General features: G+C 40.9%; 1 protein-coding gene across 2 annotated transcripts; it reads right to left on the reverse strand.

Moving 5' to 3' along the window:
• Positions 1-2,982, reverse strand: LRRC10 (leucine rich repeat containing 10). 2 transcript variants are annotated; one of them, XM_072655358.1, is made up of 2 exons: positions 2,190-2,982; positions 1-1,097 (listed from the first exon to the last, which is right to left on the reverse strand). In XM_072655358.1, exons 1-2 carry the CDS (start codon positions 2,952-2,954, stop codon positions 1,014-1,016), a joined length of 849 nt encoding a protein of 282 aa, XP_072511459.1. In that variant the 5' UTR covers positions 2,955-2,982; the 3' UTR covers positions 1-1,013. The 2 variants fall into 2 exon arrangements, with proteins under 2 accessions (XP_072511459.1, XP_072511458.1); XM_072655357.1 differs by having other exon boundaries at positions 1-2,982.
• Between the last annotated feature and the right edge of the window lie 16,015 nt (positions 2,983-18,997).

Genomic DNA, 18,997 nt, shown 5'->3' on the forward strand with positions numbered 1-18,997 from the left:
TAATTGCAAATATGCTCTTGTTTTATTTACATAGGTGTATAGAAAAAAGCTTATGGAAATACCAGACAAACTCGCACAAACTAGGACATTAATTTTAAATAGACAAACATCAGTGATTCCTATGCATAATGCAATCTGCAATTCACATTTGCTTCTGTTTATTTTCTTAAGCAAGTGAATAAATGTTTAACCTGCCACTAAGAGTCCTACTCTTCTGACCAGATGTGAATTTCCTTGATGAAGTTACTCTCACACCAAGAGAACTGGGGTTTGGTTGCCTCTCATTTATTTAAGCAAGCAGAAGGTATCAGCCATAATACCATTCTACACATGACCTTAATGAGAGCACAGCTAAAGAAAGTCTCTACTTTCCAGAGGATCATGAATGACACAAAAGAGTTAGAAGCAGGCACTGAATCAAACCTTTCATGGGAAATTGGTTAAATCAGGCCAAACCAATTTTCAGGTTCATTAATGTCAGTCAAGGCTTAGCAGCTCTATGGGGATGGTGGGAAAGCTTGAAGTGGAGTAGGTTTTGGGCTACAGTGAGAACATTTCATGAGTATTTGTTTCATTAAGAGAAAAGATTTTTCCATGACTGAGTCTGACTCTGAAGACAATGCTGGGAACACAATTTTAAGTGGTCTAAATGTGTAATGCAGAATAATTTCAGCCCTGGGAAGGAACATTTTAGCATATCACACAAACACTCATGGGCTAGTGAAAATATTTTCTTTTTGGATAGCTCCAACATGAACAGTATGCCTACTGCTATATACCAAGCTTCTAGAGGAGAATTAAACCTCAATGTAGCCTTTACCTTGTTCATTTTGTAGGATTTGAAACTGGAAGGGACCTTAGAAATCATTGAGTGCACTTCCTTCGCGCTATAGTTCGATCCAAAATCAGATAATGAAATTGAAGCCCAGGAGACTTGCCCAAGGTTGCCTGGACAACAAGGAACTGAGCCAGAATTCAAATCCAGGGCTCTTTCCATTGTACCGGTCCAGAATCTAGGGTAGATCCTCCATGATTGTTGTTGTGTGTTCGTCCTTTGGTTTTGAAGGTTGATTGGAAGAACAGGGACAAAAAAACACCTAGGATGAGAAAGCAGACAGGTTGTGATCTCCTTGGGAGGAATGAACGTAAATGCTGTTAGCACCATAGTTCCACTGAAGTAAGATACAGGCCATCCTGTTGAGAGGTGAAGGTTTAATCTGTTAAAACAAAACAGCTTCCCTTTTAAAGCAGACTCTCTAGGGAGAATTAAATTCAACTTCCCTGAAGATTTATTAAACACCATTTTGTACAGGGCATTGCACTAGATGCTAGGTACACAAAGCTAAATGCAACACAGTCTGTGCTCTCAGAATATACATTTCCAGCTTCTTTGCTTCAGGACTGCAGAATCCTAAGGTGACAAATGAGGCTGAGTAATGTTACATTGATTTTTTCCAGTTAGCTGGGGTGGTGGGGGCAGTTGTGAGAAAGGTTAGTCACTGGATATTCCATTTTCTTCTGAATGAGAACAAGAGTTGTTTCCCATATGTTCCTTTATGCTGGAAAAATTGTTCAGGGAAGGAATATTCATTATAATCAAGAGTGTACTCTAGTTGTGTCCAAAGGGAAGTCAGCCAACAAGCATTTATTAGCACTTACAACATACCAGGCAGAGGAGGTTAGGTGGTGTACTGAGCCTGGAGTCAGGAAGGCCTGAATTCAAATCTGGCCTCAGAATGGGTGACCCTGGGCAGGTCGCTTAATGCTGTTTGCCTTAGTTTCCTCATCTGTAAAATGAGCCAGAGGAGGAAACGGCAAACCACTCCAGCATCTCTGCCAAGAAAACCCCAAAGGAGGTCACGAAGAGTTGGATGCTACTCAAACAATTAACAAATATGTCAGGTACATGCTAATGCTGAAAGAAAAGCAAAAGACAGTCCCTGCTCTTGAGTACCTCACAGTCCAGTGGGGGAAACAACATAGAAACAACTATGGACTGACAAGCTGTAGAAAGTGCAGATCATCACAAAGGGAAGGCACTAGTCAAGTTTCTCAGACACAGGAAGAGGAGGGACGGGGGAAGCTGGTGCCTGGACCTCATCAGTATCCTGCTTGGCCATCCGAAGCCGCCTGGCTTTTCTGGGATCAGGCTCGGGAGTTTCCTCTGACCACCTCCCCACCCGCCTTACCCCCTTGGCCACCTTCGGGGCATTCCTGCAGGGGTTGTGGTCATAAATGACCAGCTTCAGGCCTGACAGGTGAACCAGACTGGGAAAGTAGGAGATGTTGTTTCTATCCACATCAATGACTTCTAGGAAGGGCATGTGGAGCAGCACCATGGGGAAATCGGTCAGCAGGTTGCCTGACAGCCAGATGGTCCTCAGCTCCTGGAGGTTGCTCAATTGCCTGGGGAGTAGACGAAGGGCATTGGAGCCTGCATGCAGGGTTTTCAGCAGGCTCAACTCACAGATGACCTCAGGCAGTTGGGTCAGACAGTTATTCTCTATCCAGAGGGTCTTGAGGTTCTGCAGCAAGCTCAGCTCCAAGGGCAGGTCACGTAACTTATTGTTCCCTAGGTAGAGGATGCAGAGCTGCTTCAGGGTACACACAACTGGAGGCAAGACTTTGAAATTGTTGAAATCCAAGGCCAGGATCTGAAGGTTCTGCAACTGCTCCAGTTCCCAGGGCAGGCTGTCTAAGTTGTTGTCACTCAGGTAGAGCTTTACCAGTTCCTTGAAGGAACATACGTGTAAGGGGAGCCTTCGCAGCTGATTGCTGCTCAGGTCCACCATCTTGTCCAATGGCATCTCCTGGAGGTCTCCAAGTAGGTAGTTCTGGCACTCGTTGGTGGGGACAAAGGCAATGAGGGCCCGGATGGTGTTCCCCATCTTGAGACTGGGTGCATGGTGAACACTCAGCCTCCCACAGAAGCAGGGGTAGGGATCTGAGAGCATCCAGGGTCCCTGATATACAGATGGCTCCAATGGTATTTCATTCTGTCCCCTTATAACCTGTTGTTTATGTGGTAAGAGCCGTTCATCTTGAGAGCAGCAAAATGTTCCTGATAGCGGAATGAGTGTTGGGTGACAGACAGAGGACCACTTGGGAGACCAGCTCAGACTTGTCCAGAGCTCACCGCCAAACAGCTCTTTTATCTCTGCTTTCTAAACCTGTCCTTGGCCAAAGATAAGGGGGAGAAGATTTAGGGAAACGATATCAGCTGACTGTCTGGTCTGAGCAGCAAGGCTGGTGGCAAAGGCTGACTTGCCAGAGTAAACCTCCACTGGCATCTATTTTTAAACAAAACTAAACAGTTTCTGACTTAAAATGTACAAATGAAACATCATTGGACACCCAAAATATGTTTCCCTAAACACTAAACAGAACCACCTAGTATGTTATGGTGTTTGATCATCAGTTTCTACTTTTGCTCTTTGCCAATTGTGACCCGAAATAAAAGAGAGATCTTTAAACTTTGAAGGTATGGAACTGGAAATGTTCTTTCTACTGGACTGGAATTTTTTCCCTTTTTTGTATTGTCTGTATTTACTTTGTTGTAATCCTTGCACATGTCTGCCGTCTAGAAGGTACAGGGGATAGAGCACTGTGCTTGGAATCAGGAAGACTCATCTTCTTGATTTCAATAGCTGTGTGACCCTGGGCAAGTCTCTTAACTCTGTTTGCCTCAGTTTCCTCATCTGCAAAATGAGCTGGAGAAGAAAGTGGCCAACCACTCCAGTTTCTCTGCTAAGAAAGTGCCAAATGGGGTCACAGAGAGTCAAATGTGACTGAAAATGATGGAGCAATAACACATTATTAAAGGACTGAATAAAAATCTCAGTCTTTTGGAATTTCAGTCATAGATTTAGAACTAGAAGGGATCTTATGAAGATTTGAACCCAGATTTTTCCTGATGCCAAATCTATCCTCTTTCCATTATTTCCTGTTGCTTCTGTTTGGTCCTGTACCCACTTCTTATGGTTACCTACCAGGGCAAATACTCTTCATCCACTTTTCCCAAAGGCTCTCTATTACATCAAGGATCAAATGTACAATCCTCTATTTTGCATTTAAAGCCATTTGTAACTTGGCCCCTTCCTACTTTTCCAATCTTTTTATGGGTTATTCTTTCCACATACTCTGTGATCCAGTGACACTGGCCTCTCACTCAATAAATTCCAGGGTCTCCTTGTTCTATCTGGGAGCAAATATAAAATCCTCTGACATTCAATGTAATCCAATTCCTTTCTACCTTTCCAGTCTTCTTATACCTTTGTCTCCTCCATATTCTCTGAGACACTGGCATCCTTGCTGTTTCTCACACATGATACTCCATTTCTAGACTCTGGGTATTTTCACTGTCCGTCTCCCTTATTTGGAAGGTTCTCCCTCTCCTTCTCTGCCTCATGGTTTCTCTGGCCTCTTTTAAATCCTAGCTAAAACCCCACCTTGGAAAGGAAACCATTCCTATTCCCCCTTAATTCTAATGCCTTCCCTCTATTATCTCCTGTCTGTATTTTGTCTGGGGTGTATAGAGTGGTCAAGAGGACTAGTACCTCTGGTACAAGGGCTTGCTGAGCACTTTTCAGGGTTACCCATCTACCTTTGGTGTCTTACCTTTGACTCACTGTCTCAGTTGAGCTTTAGCAGATTGTAAGCAACCAATAGGCTTCAAACCCATTGGTGAGTGAGGGGGATGTCTATGCCAAACATGAGAAGACTTCTCCCAGTCGTATGGACAGATGAGAACAATTTGTTCCAATAGTCATGAAGGTGGCTAAAGCAGGTGTTGTGGAGCACTAGAGCTTGGTCAGGCATGGAAGATGCTAAGGTCATCCACTATATCCTGGGCCATGGCTGGTTGCCTTGACTTTTGTCTTGCCACTGGACTTCAACGACTCAGGAAGGGAGAGTGAGGCTGACAACTTTGCACAACTCTGCTTCACTTCAATCCAATACACATGCAAGTCAAGACATCACCTGTGATGCTACTGGTCCTCTTTGGAAAAAGACAAACAACAGTATAGTTGTTTGCATATTGTGTCTCCCATTAGACTGTCAGTAATGTGAGTCCTGGGACTGTCTTCTGCCACCTTTCTTTGTATTCTCAGGCTTAATGGGGTGATCTCCTGTTATCCTGCTCTATATCTGGCCCCTGGCCCTAGATGGCTCCTGAGGAGAAAGTGAGGCAGGTAACTTTGCACAGCCCTGCCTCACTTAAATTTGATTCACTTGCAAGTCACGGCTTCACTTTCCTGGTGTTGTGGTCCCCTTTGAGAAGGAAGACACTAGCTCTACACCTAGCACTGCTTAATAAATGTTTATTGAATAACTGAATGACACTGTAAGGCACATTAGCTCTCCTTTCTTCTTGTTTCATTGAGAAGTTGGTCCCCCCAAGCACATTTTGAGCTCCCTACTCAGTATAACCATAAATAGAGTGATAGTTTTATCTCGACCATGATCTACAGCAGGTATTAGGATCTTTTCCTCTGAAGACTTGAGAAGGGTATCAGCTTGAGGGTTCACATGCCTAAAGAACAGCCCTCCCTGGGCCAAGGCTAGGAATTCGCTGAGACTGTTGACAGCTCTGATGATCTCCAGGAAACCAGGGAAGATTCTGAGTATTGTATCAGCTCTTGGATAATTGAGGAACATTTATTGGGATGGAATGCCTGTATCTCATATGCTAGAGGACATAGGATAATCACATCTTGACTGTAGTTTGTGCTGTTGACAGGGACATTCACGACACTGCATTTATGCTGCAGACATGCTATTCATCACAGGATCCCACTGACGTGCTGGGAGTTAATAGTAAAATCAAAGAAATCACACTCTGGCAGCTGCTATTAGTACCACTAGCAAGGACTTCCTCTTCCTGAATCCTCACTCTTAATCTCATCCAGTTGGCTCCTCCCCAGTCCAGCCCAGAATGCCTATTGTCAGGACAATTCCAAATTGCCCTTTGGAACATACGTATAATGCATCCTATCATATATAATATATAAAACATATTTTGTATATATTAATTACTAAGAAAAATAATAGAAATATCTATATCACACTTATATTGATGCAACTAGGAGTCAAGAAAGGAAAATGACAATTGCTGAAGGGAATATGGGAGGAAAGATGCAGATAATTCTTAGATCTCTTTATTCATCTTTAACTTCTCTTCTGACCTCCAGTCTTACTAGTCTGTCTGTTGCACTGTGTGTATTTTGTATGTGCTTAATTGTTTACATACTGTTTTCTTCACTAGAAAATTAGCTCTTTGAGAACAAGGACTGTATTTTGCCTTTTTTTGTGTCCTCAGTGACTGTCACATAGTAAGCTTTAATAAATACTTCTTAATTGTCAATTTGGAGAACAACTGTTTTCCAAAAGTTTGATTGTTAATAGTTTGGACTTCGCTTCATATCAGTGGTAGTTAAGTTTTACAATTTGCTTAAAAGAACTTTAAAAAACATCTGCAGTACAATTGAAATATGTTAATAGAACTAGAAGATCTTAACTACCATTTTAAACATTATTTCTATGGAATAGTAGCTACTTAGTACCAGGTCAGAAAGCTAGAAGCTTTTTTTACTTCGCCCACCACATGGAGCTCCAACTCCTGGAACCATTGCTGCAGAAGCCCTAGATATCAGTCAGTCAGCATTTATCAAGTGCTTACTGTATGCATCCTGGGCCATCTCCAGTTGTCCTAATGAATATTTGGCCACTGGACCCAGATAGCTCTGGAAGAGAAAGTGAGGCTGGTGCACAGTCCTCCCTCACTCAAATCAAAGTCAACTGCAAGTCATGTGATCATTTCCCTGATGTCATGGTCCTCTTTGAGTACGAAGGACAAACACACACACACACACACACATACACACACACCACACATACACACATACCACACACAACACATACAACACACACAACACACATACACAACGCACACAACGCACACATATCATACATCTTAAACTACATATCCCACTGACACCTCAAACTTGACATGTCCAAAAGTGAACTAAGGATCTTTCCTTCCGCTGTGTCTCCAGTTCCCCTCCTCTTTCTACCTCCCCATTACTATCAAGGATGCTGCCACCTTATCAGTCACCCAGGTTTGCAACCTAGGTTTTATCCTTCACTGGTGTGGTTGAAGTGTTCTGGGAGGACAGGCACCTCTGACATGAGGCTTTGCTGAGCCCTTTTCAGGGCTGCTCATACACCTTTGGTGTCCACATTTCACCTCCAAGAAGACTCCAAGAAGCTGTAAAACCATCTCCACAGGTAGGCTAAACTAGGTTAAGGGTAACCAACAGGCCTCAAACCCATCAGTGAGTGAGAGAAATGATTATTAATAACTAATGATGGGGTTATTCCCTGTCCTATTTCCTTGTTTGAAACCCAGCCTTTGAAGGACATTACTGACTTCTGCCAAAATTTTACTCCACTTAGACCATCTTATCTAGGTAACTTCCTGCCCATTGTATTCTACTCAGGTTTGGGGGGAGAGAAATAAATTCTTTGGTCAAATTGCTCGAGACTGGTGTAATTTGGAAGTAAATGACATGATTAAAGTTCTCCCAGTCCCTCATTGGAATAGGTCCACTCCATTATAATATTCATTTTCTCTCATTACTTCTTAACCAATCAGAGCCAATTGCCATCCTCAGGAACACCCACCCTTCCAAGGGCATATAACCATTGAATGGATTCCATAAGGAGTCTTTGGCTTTTGAGAGTGTCACTGACCCCTTTTATTAATAATGGGCTATCATTATTAATAAAATGATTAATTACTCCAAAGCTATGTCTCTTGAATTTTTTAAGATGTCACAATCCCAAGCATGTGAAGACTTCTCCTGGCAGAATGGGCAGATGAGAGTAACTTGTTCCAGTGGCCATGCAGGTGACTGAAGCAGGTGCTGTGGAACACTTACAGCTTGGTCAGACATCAAAGATGCCAAAGTCATCCAATGCATCCCAAGTCATGGCTATTCGTTTTGACTTTTGTCTTGTCATTGGACTTTGATGATTCCGGAAGAGAGATTGTGGCTAAAAACTTTGTGGAGCTCTGCCTCACCTAAATCCCATTTATAGGTAAGTCAAGACATCTCCTGTGATGTCACTGGTCTTCTTCAGAAAGGATGAACAGCATTCTCCACTCCTCACTTTTTATCCCCCTCCCCAATCCAATCTATTGCCAAGTCCTTTCCAATCTGCCTTCCCAGTATCTTTCATCTCCATCCTCTTTCTGCCTCTTCCACTGCCACCATCCTAGTGCTGACCCTCTTTACCTCCAGGATGAAATATAAAATTCTCTGTTTCTTAAAGTCCTTTATAACCTAGTTCCTTCCTGCCTGTGCAGTCTTCTTTTACCCTACTCCACATACTCCATGATCCAGTGACGTTGGTCTCACTGTTCTTCAAATGCTCCACAATGTCCTAATTGTTCCTCTATATCTTAATTCTGTGCATTTCTAGGCAGCTCTCGCCAATCCCTGGACTTCTCTTCCTCCTGATCTCTGCCTCCTGGCTTCCCTGACTTCCTTCAAGTCTCCACTAAAATCCCACTTTCTGCAAGAAGCCTTACCTCATCCTTTTAATAATGTGTGCTTCATCCCTAAGATTACTTCTAAATTGTGCTATATTTATACTGTGTCTATCTTGTTTCAATGGATCAATAATTAAGTGCCTACTATATGCCAAGCACTGGGGATACAAAAAGAGTCAAAAGACAGTCCCAGGCTTCAAGGCATTACCATTGTTGTTTGCATCTTATTCTATGGCTTCAGTGACAACAGAGACTTTTTTTGCCCTTATTTGTGTCTCCAGCACTTAGCACAGAGCCTACCTGGCAGTAGGTATTTAATAAATTTGTTTACTTGTTCAATAAAATTGTTGACTTGACTGGACTTGACAGGCATACTGTTCCACTGTTGGTGGAACTGTGAATTGGTCCAGCCATTCCAGAAATCAATTTACAACTATACCTCCACTATACCTATTTATTCTTTGACCCAGTAACACCACTGCTGGACAAAAAAACAAGGGAAAAGACCCATATAAAAAAAAATCATGACAGATCCTTTCTTATTATAATAAGGAAGCAGAAACTAAGAGAGTAGCTATCAATTAGGGATTGACAATTTAGCAACAAATTGTCATATATGGACATAATGAAATATCATTGTACACCCAAGAAGTGACAAAAAGGAAAATTAAGAGAAACATAAGACTTATAAGAACTGATGCAAGGTGAAATGAGCAGGAGAACAATTTATATAATGACTACAAAGCTGTAGAGAAAAATCTCTCTGAAAAACTTGAGAACTCTGATCAGTGGTGACCAACCATGAGTCAAGAGAACTGATGATGAAACATGCTTTTTGCATCTTAACAGAGGTGATGGACTTGAGGTGTTTTGAGTCACATGTTGCTTACTATTAGTGAGATAGGGCTTTCTTTTATATAGCTACTTTCTTTGTTCTTCAGTGGTTTCAGTTTTGTCTGACTCTTTGTGATCCCATTTGAGGTTTTCTTGGCAAAAATACTGGAGTGGTTTGCCATTTCCTTCTCCAGCTCATTTTACAGATGAGGAAACTGAGGCAAACAGGGTTAAGTGGCTTGCCCAGGGTCTAGTAAGCTTTGGAGGCCAGATTTGAATTCAGATCTTGTCTCTGGGCTCAGCACTCTATCCACTGTGCAGCCTTGCTGCCCATTTTATTTTTTTCATTATTTCTCTTGAGATTCTACTGTTGGTTCCCAAAGTGGACAATATAGCCCTTGGTAGGCACTGGAATGATCCAGGTGAGTGTTGGACAAGTGGAAGCATAAGAGGAGAAGAGAAGAGGAGAGAAGAGGAGAGAAGAGAAGAGAAGAGAAGAGAAGAGAAGAGAAGAGAAGAGAAGAGAAGAGAAGAGGAGAGGAGAGGAGAGGAGAGGAGAAAATTTTGAAAAACCATTTGTACATGTTTCATGAGTTCTGTAACAGAGGTGAAGTTTCAGTGATTACATTATTTTCCAAATAAACACACAAAATGCAAGTTATAACCCATCAGTGGTCAAATCTGCTGACAGGTCTTAACATGTCAGTGCTGGCAGGTGAGTCTGTCATGTGTTGTCGAGAAACTCCAGCATGCATCTACAGGCATATGTGTGTGTAATGACTTGTTTGTAATATCATTGCATACAGTTACATGACACAATATTGCATCATCAATATTTCAATACAGGAAAAACCCCACAAAATTACAATAAATTATTAAATTTAAGATGCATCTTTTAAAAAAATTTTTTATATTTTTTTGAAATGACTCAAATTTCCAAAAAACTGTTAAAGGGTTAAAGAAAGTAGATTTCCAGAAATGGCGCTGAATAATATTTTTTGAACAGGGGTGGCAGGCCAAATATGTCTGGGAACCTCTGTTCTAGACCTTCTTTTCCTCCAAATGAATCTTGTTCTTGTTTTATCTAGTTTTAGAAAGTTCCTTGGTGATCGCATTGGATAACAGTCAATGTGTAAATTAATTTAGGTACTATCTTCATTTTAACTATATTAGCATAGCACAAACATGAGCACTGACTTATTTAGTGACTTCCTTTATTTCAATAAATAATGTTTTATTGATCCCATGATTAGCAAATGGCTTTCTACAGCTGCTTTCTACAACTTCTCCAAACCATTAAATATATTTTTAAAAAGGAAATTATATGCTAGAAGTATAGATTAATATTGGCTGAACCTATAAAATAGGACAGACCCTCTGAACTTGGTTAAACCTCATAAATTAACTCCAGAGAACTTTATTATTTAATACCTCCAACTGATTCCATAACGCCCTCTATAACTGGTACAAGCAAACTTGATGGTTCTCTCTGTAGGGATTCCCCAAAGCAGCAGCTCTATGGGAATCTCTGAGATCTCACAAGAAGCAGAAGCCATGCATTTTGCCCAATCACATGAGGAAACGGAGGAGGGGAGGTGGAAGACTGAGAGAAGCCAGAAAATATTGGCCTTCAGAGCATAAACTAGGCCTGAGGCAAAGAGGTCTAGGAACTCACCTGAGGCCAATTTCCCCCTCCTCAGGGGTTACTCAAGATGGGGATCTGGACCCATAGATACCTAATACAAGGAAACTGAGGACTCTCAGCAGCTCATCTTCCGGGGTCTGCCACAGCAGAAAGGTTTAAGAGTAAAGAGGATTATCAAAGGGGAGAAGAAAAACAACTGAAAGATTGAACTATCAAGAATAAAAACCTAGCTCACAAACCGAAAAATTGACAGGCATGTAGTAAATGCTTAGTACATAGTGGTTGAATTGTCTTGATATGAACAGCTTCCTCTTTCTGCTGACGGTGGGAAGCTACTAGGAGAGTATTAAGGCTGCCCATCAGTGATTCCTTGCTCTCTCCAAATGACCAGCCCATATGTTTATTTGCTCATACATTTTTTTTTTTTTGGCAAAAAACTTTTTTTAAAAAATTTATTTATTTTAAGTTATCAACATTCATTTCCACAAAATTTTGAGTTCCAAATTTTTTCCCCATGTCTCCCCTCCCCCCACCCCAAAGTGCCAAACATTCTAATTACCCCTACCATCAATCTGTCCTCCCTTCTACATCCCTCCCTTTCCTTATCCCCATTTTCTTTTTTGTCCTGTAGGGCAAGATAAATTTCTATACCCCATTACCTGTATTTCTTGTTTCCCAGTTGTATGCAAGAACAATCCTCAACAGTTGTTCCTAAAACTTTGAGTTCCAACTTTTCTTCCTTCCTCCCTCCCCACCCATCCCCATTGGGAAGGCAAGCAATTCAATATAGGCTATATATGTGTAGTTTTGCAAATGACTTCCATAACAGTCATGTTGTGTAAGACTAACTATATTTCCCTCCCTCCTATCCTAGCCTCCATTTCTTCTATTCTCTCTTTTGGCCTTGTCCCTCCCCAAGAGTGTTGATTTCTAATTTCTCCCTCCTCCCATTTCCCTCCCTTCCATCTTCTCCCCCACCCTGCTTATCTCCTTCTCCCCCACTTTCCTGTATCACAAGATAGGTTTACATACCAAAATGAGTGTGCATTTTATTCCTTCCTCGAGTCAAATGTGATGAGAGTAAGCTTCACGGTTTCCCTCTCACCTCCCTCACTTTTTCCCTCCATTGAAAAGTCTTTTTCTTGCCTCTTTTATGAGAGATAATTTTGCCCCTTACCATTTCTCCCTTTCTCCTCCCAATATATTCCTCTTTCACCTCTTAATTTCATTTTTTTAGATATGATCCCTTCCTATTCAACTCACCCTGTGCTCTCTGTCCCTGTCTATCTCTGTCTCTGTGTGTGTATGTGTGTGTATGTGTGTGTGTATAATCCACCAACTACCCAGATACTGCAAAAAGTTTCAAGAGTTACAGATATTGTCTTTCCATGTAGGAATGTAAACAGTTCAACTTTAGTAAGCCCCTTATGACTTCTCTTTGCTGTTCACCTTTTCATGCTTCTCTTGATTCTTGTGTTTGAAAGTTAAATTTTCTTTTCAGCTCTGGTCTTTTCATCAAGAATGCTTGAAAGTCCTCTATTTCATTGAAAGACCAATTTTTCCCCTGAAGTATTATATTCAGTTTTGCTGGGTAGGTGATTCTTGGTTTTAGTCCTAGTTCCTTTGACTTCTGGAATATCCTATTCCATGCCCTTCGATCCCTTAATGTAGAAGCTGCTAGATCTTGTGTTATCCTGATTGTATTTCCACAATACTTGAATTATTTATTTCTAGCTGCTTGCAATGTTTTCTCCTTGACCAGGGAACTCTGGAATTTGGCCACAATGTTCCTAGGAGTTTCTCTTTTTGGATCTCTTTCAGGTGGTGATCAGTGGATTCCTTGAATACTTATTTTGCCCTCTGGTTCTAGAATATCAGGTCAGTTTTGCTTGATAATTTCATGAAAGATGATGTCTAGGCTCTTTTTTTTGATCATGGCTTTCAGGTAGTCCCATAATTTTTAAATTGTCTCTCCTGGATCTATTTTCCAGGTCAGTTGTTTTTCCAATGAGATATTTCACATTATCTTCCATTTTTTCATTCTTTTGGTTTTGTTTTGTGATTTCTTGGTTTCTCATAAAGGTCATTAGCCTCCATCTGTTCCTTTCTAATTTTGAAAGAACTATTTTCTTCAGTGAGCTTTTGGACCTCCTTTTCCATTTGGCTAATTCTGCTTTTGAAAGCCTTCTTCTCCTCATTGGCTTTTTGAACCTTTTTTGCCAGTTGAGTTAGCCTATTTTTAAAGGTGTTATTTTCTTCAGTATTTCTTTGGGCCTCCTTTAGCAAGTTGTTGACTTGCTTTTCATGATTTTCTTGCATCTCTCGCATTTCTCTTCCCAATTTTTCCTTCACCTCTGTTACTTGATTTTCAAAATCCTTTTTGAGCTCTTCCATGGCCTGAGACCATTGAATATTTATTTTAGATGTTTGGGATACAGAAGCCTTGACTTTTATGTTTTTCCCTGATAGTAATCATCATTCTTCCTCATCTGAAAGGATGGGAGAAGATACCTGTTCACCAAGAAAGTAACCTTCTATAGTCTTATTTTTTTTCCCTTTTTTGGGCATTTTCCCAACCAGTTGCTTGACTCCTTTGTCAAGAGTAGGGTATGCTCTGGGGATCTGTAAGATCTCAGTTCCTCCAAAGTGGCACACTCAGGTGTGTACACTAGTCTGGGAGTAATCAGAAACTTTTGTGCCCAGAATCTGTTAGTGGAGGAGTTTCCTATCCACAAGCACCTGGCCTCCAGTTCCACCAAGCCATCACTGGGGTCTGAGATCCAGATAACCTGCTCAATTCCCCCAGGAGCATTAGGTGGGGGCAAGGCCACCCCACAGGGCTGAAGTAAGGATCAGCTGCTCAGTTACCCCAGGGGTTTTACTATCCAACAATGGATGCAGGCTGCTGTGGGAGCTACTGCAGCCTCTGTTGTCACCACCTGAGGCCAGAGCTATGGGAAGACTCTGCTCCCTTCTCAGCCAGTTGAACAAACTTTTTCACTGACCTTTGGGGCCTGTGGGTTGAGGGATCTGCAAACCTCGGCTTCTGTTGCTGGGGATTCTGCCCCTGAGGCCTGCTTGAGTCCTCCTCCCAGTGCCATGCTGGTGTGGCCAAGGCTGGGCTGGGCTCTGCCCCACATCCGGTGTGGCAGACCTTTCCTATTGGCCTTTCAGGTCACCTTGGGCTGGAAATCTCCACTATGTTGTTCTGTGACTTCTGCTGCTCTAAAATTTGTTGAGAGACTTTCTTTATAGGTATTTTATGGGCTACGGGGGAAGAGCTAGAGTATGTGTGTCTTTCTACTCTGTCATCTTGGCTCTGCCCCATACTTTTCTTTTATGACATCCTTCATGGCTTTTCTTCTTCACAATTCCATGTTTGTAAAATATTACAACTTTTCCATTGCCCTATGGTTCCTCCATTTCACAGATAAGGACATTAGGGATCAGAGAGGTTGCACAACTGGTAAATGTCACAGCCAAGATTCAAACCCAGGTCATCTGGCTCCAAATCATAGGACTATCTATTGCTAGATACTTACTGAACTTAGGAAATAATATCCTATGGATCTTTGGGGATAGTCCATGGCCTTGTCTACCCTCTTCAATACCATTTTGCATCTTGGATGCACATCAATATTTATTCTTGCTTGTGGTCAGGGCCAGCCTACAAAGGTCAGAGAGGCTGCCAAATTTATGACCACTTGGAACTGATCCACCAGCCTCAGTCTTCAGTGATCCAATGAACTATAAACAAGAGGGGAGTTGGGACAGGAAGATCACTAACCAGGAAACCATGAGGCTGCTCTTGTTGGCTCTGGTTTGGCATCAGTTAGGGCTGGAGAAGTGGAAAATAAACCCCAAAGAAAGAAAAACAAGACAAAACATGCAACCCTTCACATATTACAGCCTGGAATAGTCTTATTTTCTCCCTTTCTTTTCCATACCAAGTCAAGTCAACAAGCACATATTAAGCCTTCACTATGTGCCAGGTACTGCATAAATACAAATACAAGCAAAAGAAACAATTCTTGTCCTCAAGGTACTTCCATAGCAGTGGGGTAGACAACATTCCTTCCCAGAATGACCATGACTTGCCTTGAATGAGGTGAACAGAAACCCAGGGTGATATTTGAGTTGCCATCTTTTTGCTGCTTCTGTTCTCTCTTCTTCTCAAGATTTTTCTGGTTTGCTCTAAAGTCATCAGGAGTCATTTTCTTTTCTTTATTTTGGAGGCATTTTCAAGAAGCAGGAATTCTGGGGGAATTTTTGAGAGAGCACCAGCTGGAACTCTTAGCTAGAAAGTACCTATAGTACTTCCCTTGGGAAGTGGTTTTATCAGCTATATCAGTAAGAAAACAGTTTTCTGATTACATGAATGTAATTTACACATATATGTAATGTATCTGTATGTATGTATATAAACACACACATTCATGTACACACATATTTATGTATACATATATGTGTATTGATATATACATACGTGTATATGTACATATATAATTATATTATGATAGATATATATATATGTATATATTTATATAATGAACAAAGTCCCTTATGCTAATAGCTAAAGGTATTTCAGTGGAAACAGTACTGAATTTGGTGCCAAAAGCCTGGCTTTGCTACTTCTTGTGTGAGGTAGAATGAGTTATTTAAACTTCCCTGAGTATGACTTTTCTCATCTATAAAATGACTGTTTGATCACATGACCTATATAGCCATTTCTACTTCTAAATAAGTAAGCCTGTAATTGGAGAGGCTCACAGACTGGCTTATTTCTAATTGCTATGGCCTTATATTTCTAAGAATCCATAATACCTGAGGTCCTATTTGTGATAGGAGATCAAGTAAAATAGCTATTTTCTCCTGTTTTAATAAGTGAAAGGATACAGGATGTAGGAAGGGTCAGACTATGTCAATAGTTGCACCACTTTGACTAAAAAGCTTGTCTTTGAGGGTATCCCCATCTTCCTTTTAAAGGCATTATTATGATAGCTAAGATGTATGCAGCTGAAGTTTGCAAAGTACCTAATCTCTTATCTCATTTGACCTGTTCAATAATCTTGTATAGTAGGTGTTATTATTATACCCTTTTTACAGAAAAGGAAAACTGAGGCACATAGAGACTGGCCCTCAGGTCATGCAGCCAGTATGTATGGGACTAGACCCTCTATCTTCTTGACTCCAAATCAGTCAAGTCAATCACTCTTTCTTCTACATTAGTGGTACCCCCTTCTATCCTACCACAGCAGCCTAACTCTTCTATGGGTCTTCAAGGCCAACCTAAAGACTAAAAGCCAATCATTTCCCGTTTCAGAAAGGGAAATTGTAATTAGCTCTCCATATTAGGTTAGTTAGCCTTGATTCCCCATCTGAAATAGGTAGCTCAGTGGCATCATGGAGAGAGCTCTTGCCTTTATATCAGGAAGACTAGAACTCAACTCCTGCTTCAGCTAGTTTCTAGCTATGGGACGCTGGGCAAGTCTCCTTTGTTGCACTATGTTAACCCCTCTGTGCCTCAGTTTCCTCATATGTAAAATTAAAGAGTTGAACTCAATGGTTTCTAAGGTCTTTTTTTTCTTTTATTAAGTTTTCTTGATGTTTTTCCTTTTTTGCAGGAAGAAATTTTTTCTTTTATTATCCCCTTCCCCCCATGTCACCATTTTTAACAAAGAAAAACAGTTAAGAAACATAAACAATTTGATATTTTTTAGGTAAAATTCCAAATTGTTTTCCACAAATATTTAGTGCAATTACAGTTCGACCAGCAGTGTATTAGTGTAATCTTCCTCTAGCCTCTAAAACACTGACAATTTCATCTTCTATAAAAAGTGAGGAGATAAAAATAAATGATTTTGAAGATCCCCTTCAGCTCTATATCTATGATCTTATTGGTCATTTGATATAGGTGAGGTGACATTTGAGTTGTTCAATTTGCTTTCCTTATAAGACATTTAAAATATGTTTTGTATAGTTATCAATAAATTACTTTTCTTCTTTTGATGATCTGCACTACTTTTCTATTGAAGAGTGGCTCTTAGGTCCCTTTGAATCCATGAAATCTATGAACCTGGAGAAGATGAATTAGTAATAGAAGGTAGTATACAATCAGTTGACTCTCCACTTAATTTTCCACATGCCTGAGGTTTTTCTCCTTAAATCTGACTAAAGCCCTCCTGGTCAGGGGCATCTGGAGAGACTATTGGTTTGAGCTTCCCATGTGACCGATCTCTGCAGCAGAAGCTGGCAAGCCCAGACTACACCTTGAATCCCTAGGATCCATTGGAATGGCATGGCCAAGGATGGTATTTCTTCCCTTCCTTCCTTTCTCCCCACCTGAAGTAATTGAAACGCCAAAGGGGCACCATTAGAAATGTTCACATTTTCTTTAGCATGACACTGATGGTAGTGGAATATATTAAAATACTGTGTTTTCCTGTTCCTGAAAGAGAGTACTAAGGTAAGAGGGATTCAACAGCAATGAGGAGGTAGGCTTCAGCCTCCTATATGCATTCTCCCTTATTAAAAACACTTGACCAAAAAAAGTGAGGGGGTGGTGGTGGTGGTGGTGGTGGTGGTGGTGGTGGTGGTGGTGGTGGCAGCTAGTAGTGCAATGAATAGAGCACTGGCCCTGGAGTCAGGAGGGCCTGAGTTCAAATCCAGCCTCAGACACTTGACATTTACTAGCTGTGTGACCTTGGACAAATCACCTAATATCAATTGTCTTGCCTTCCCCCTCTAAAAACAAAACAAAAAAACACTTGAGTCAAATTCCTAAGGAAGTAAAGGTCACCTCTTCATGGAGAATTATCCATACCATGGGTCCAGCCCTTTTCAAGCAGGAGGACTCCTGAATGTCAAAATATTTTTCAGACCTGCCCCTTCCCCCCCACATAAGATCCATTTTACTATTAGGCTCCATTGATGTTATATGGATGATAGCTACTGATTCTATGGCTAATAGCTCTGGGAAAATCCTTCTCTCCCCTCCCTCCAGAAGTCTGTGCCTCAAGGTTTAGGATCCATAACCACATGTTTGTTGAATGGCATTTAAAACAAGGAGCTGAGTCATAACATCATAAAATTTCAGCTTTGGGAGCAACTTCAGGTGTCATCTAGTTCAACTCATATCCGAAGAAGTACCTTTTCTATTACACATCTGACATGGGGTCATTCAGCCTTCACTTGAAGACCTTGAATGAAGTCTCTTCTGATAGAATATAAGCTCTTGAGGGCTTTCATTTTTGACTTGGTATTTCCAGCAGCAAGTCAAGTGTGTGGCACATAGATGCTAAATAAATGCATGTTGATTGATTAAGGAGGGCTCACCCACTATTCCCCAGATAACTCACGGTATTTTGTGATAGTTTTATTTGTTTGGAAGCCCAAATTTTTTCTCTTTTCTACTTCCATTCATACTCTTAGTGTTTCCTTCTACTGTCATCACTTCTCTTTTTTTCCAAATTTATTAATGTTTTCCGCTTTTAACAATCACTTCCATAAATTCCAAGCTTTCTCCCCCTTCTTCCTCCTCCCTCCCCAAGGCGACATGCAATCTTATAGGGGTTCTACACATACATTCCCATTAAGGAAATTTTCACATTAGTCATGTTGCATATAAGAATTGAAATGAATGGGAGAAACTATGAGAAAAAACAAAACAAACATAACAAAAGAGAAAATAGTCGTTTCATTTTGCACTCCCAATTCCATAGTTCTTTCTCTGGATGTGGATGGCATTTTGCATCATGAGTCCTTTGGAAATGTTTTAGGTGCTTCCGTTGCTACCTAGTCTATCAGAAACAATCCTCGCACACTGTAGCTGTTACTGTGTATAATGTTCTCCTGGCTCTGCTCACTTCACTGAGCTTCAGTTCATATCATTCTTTCCAGGTAGTTCTGAAGTCTGCCTGTTCATCATTTCTTATAGCACAATAGTATTCCATTACATCCATATA

This window comes from Notamacropus eugenii, chromosome 3, assembly GCF_028372415.1.
Source record: "Notamacropus eugenii isolate mMacEug1 chromosome 3, mMacEug1.pri_v2, whole genome shotgun sequence".
Lineage (NCBI taxonomy): Eukaryota > Metazoa > Chordata > Mammalia > Diprotodontia > Macropodidae > Notamacropus > Notamacropus eugenii.

Excerpts from the sequence above, each read along its gene's own strand:
- LRRC10 (XM_072655357.1), bottom strand. The coding sequence starts at position 2,954 with ATGCTCTCAGATCCCTACCCCTGCTTCTGTGGGAGGCTGAGTGTTCAC.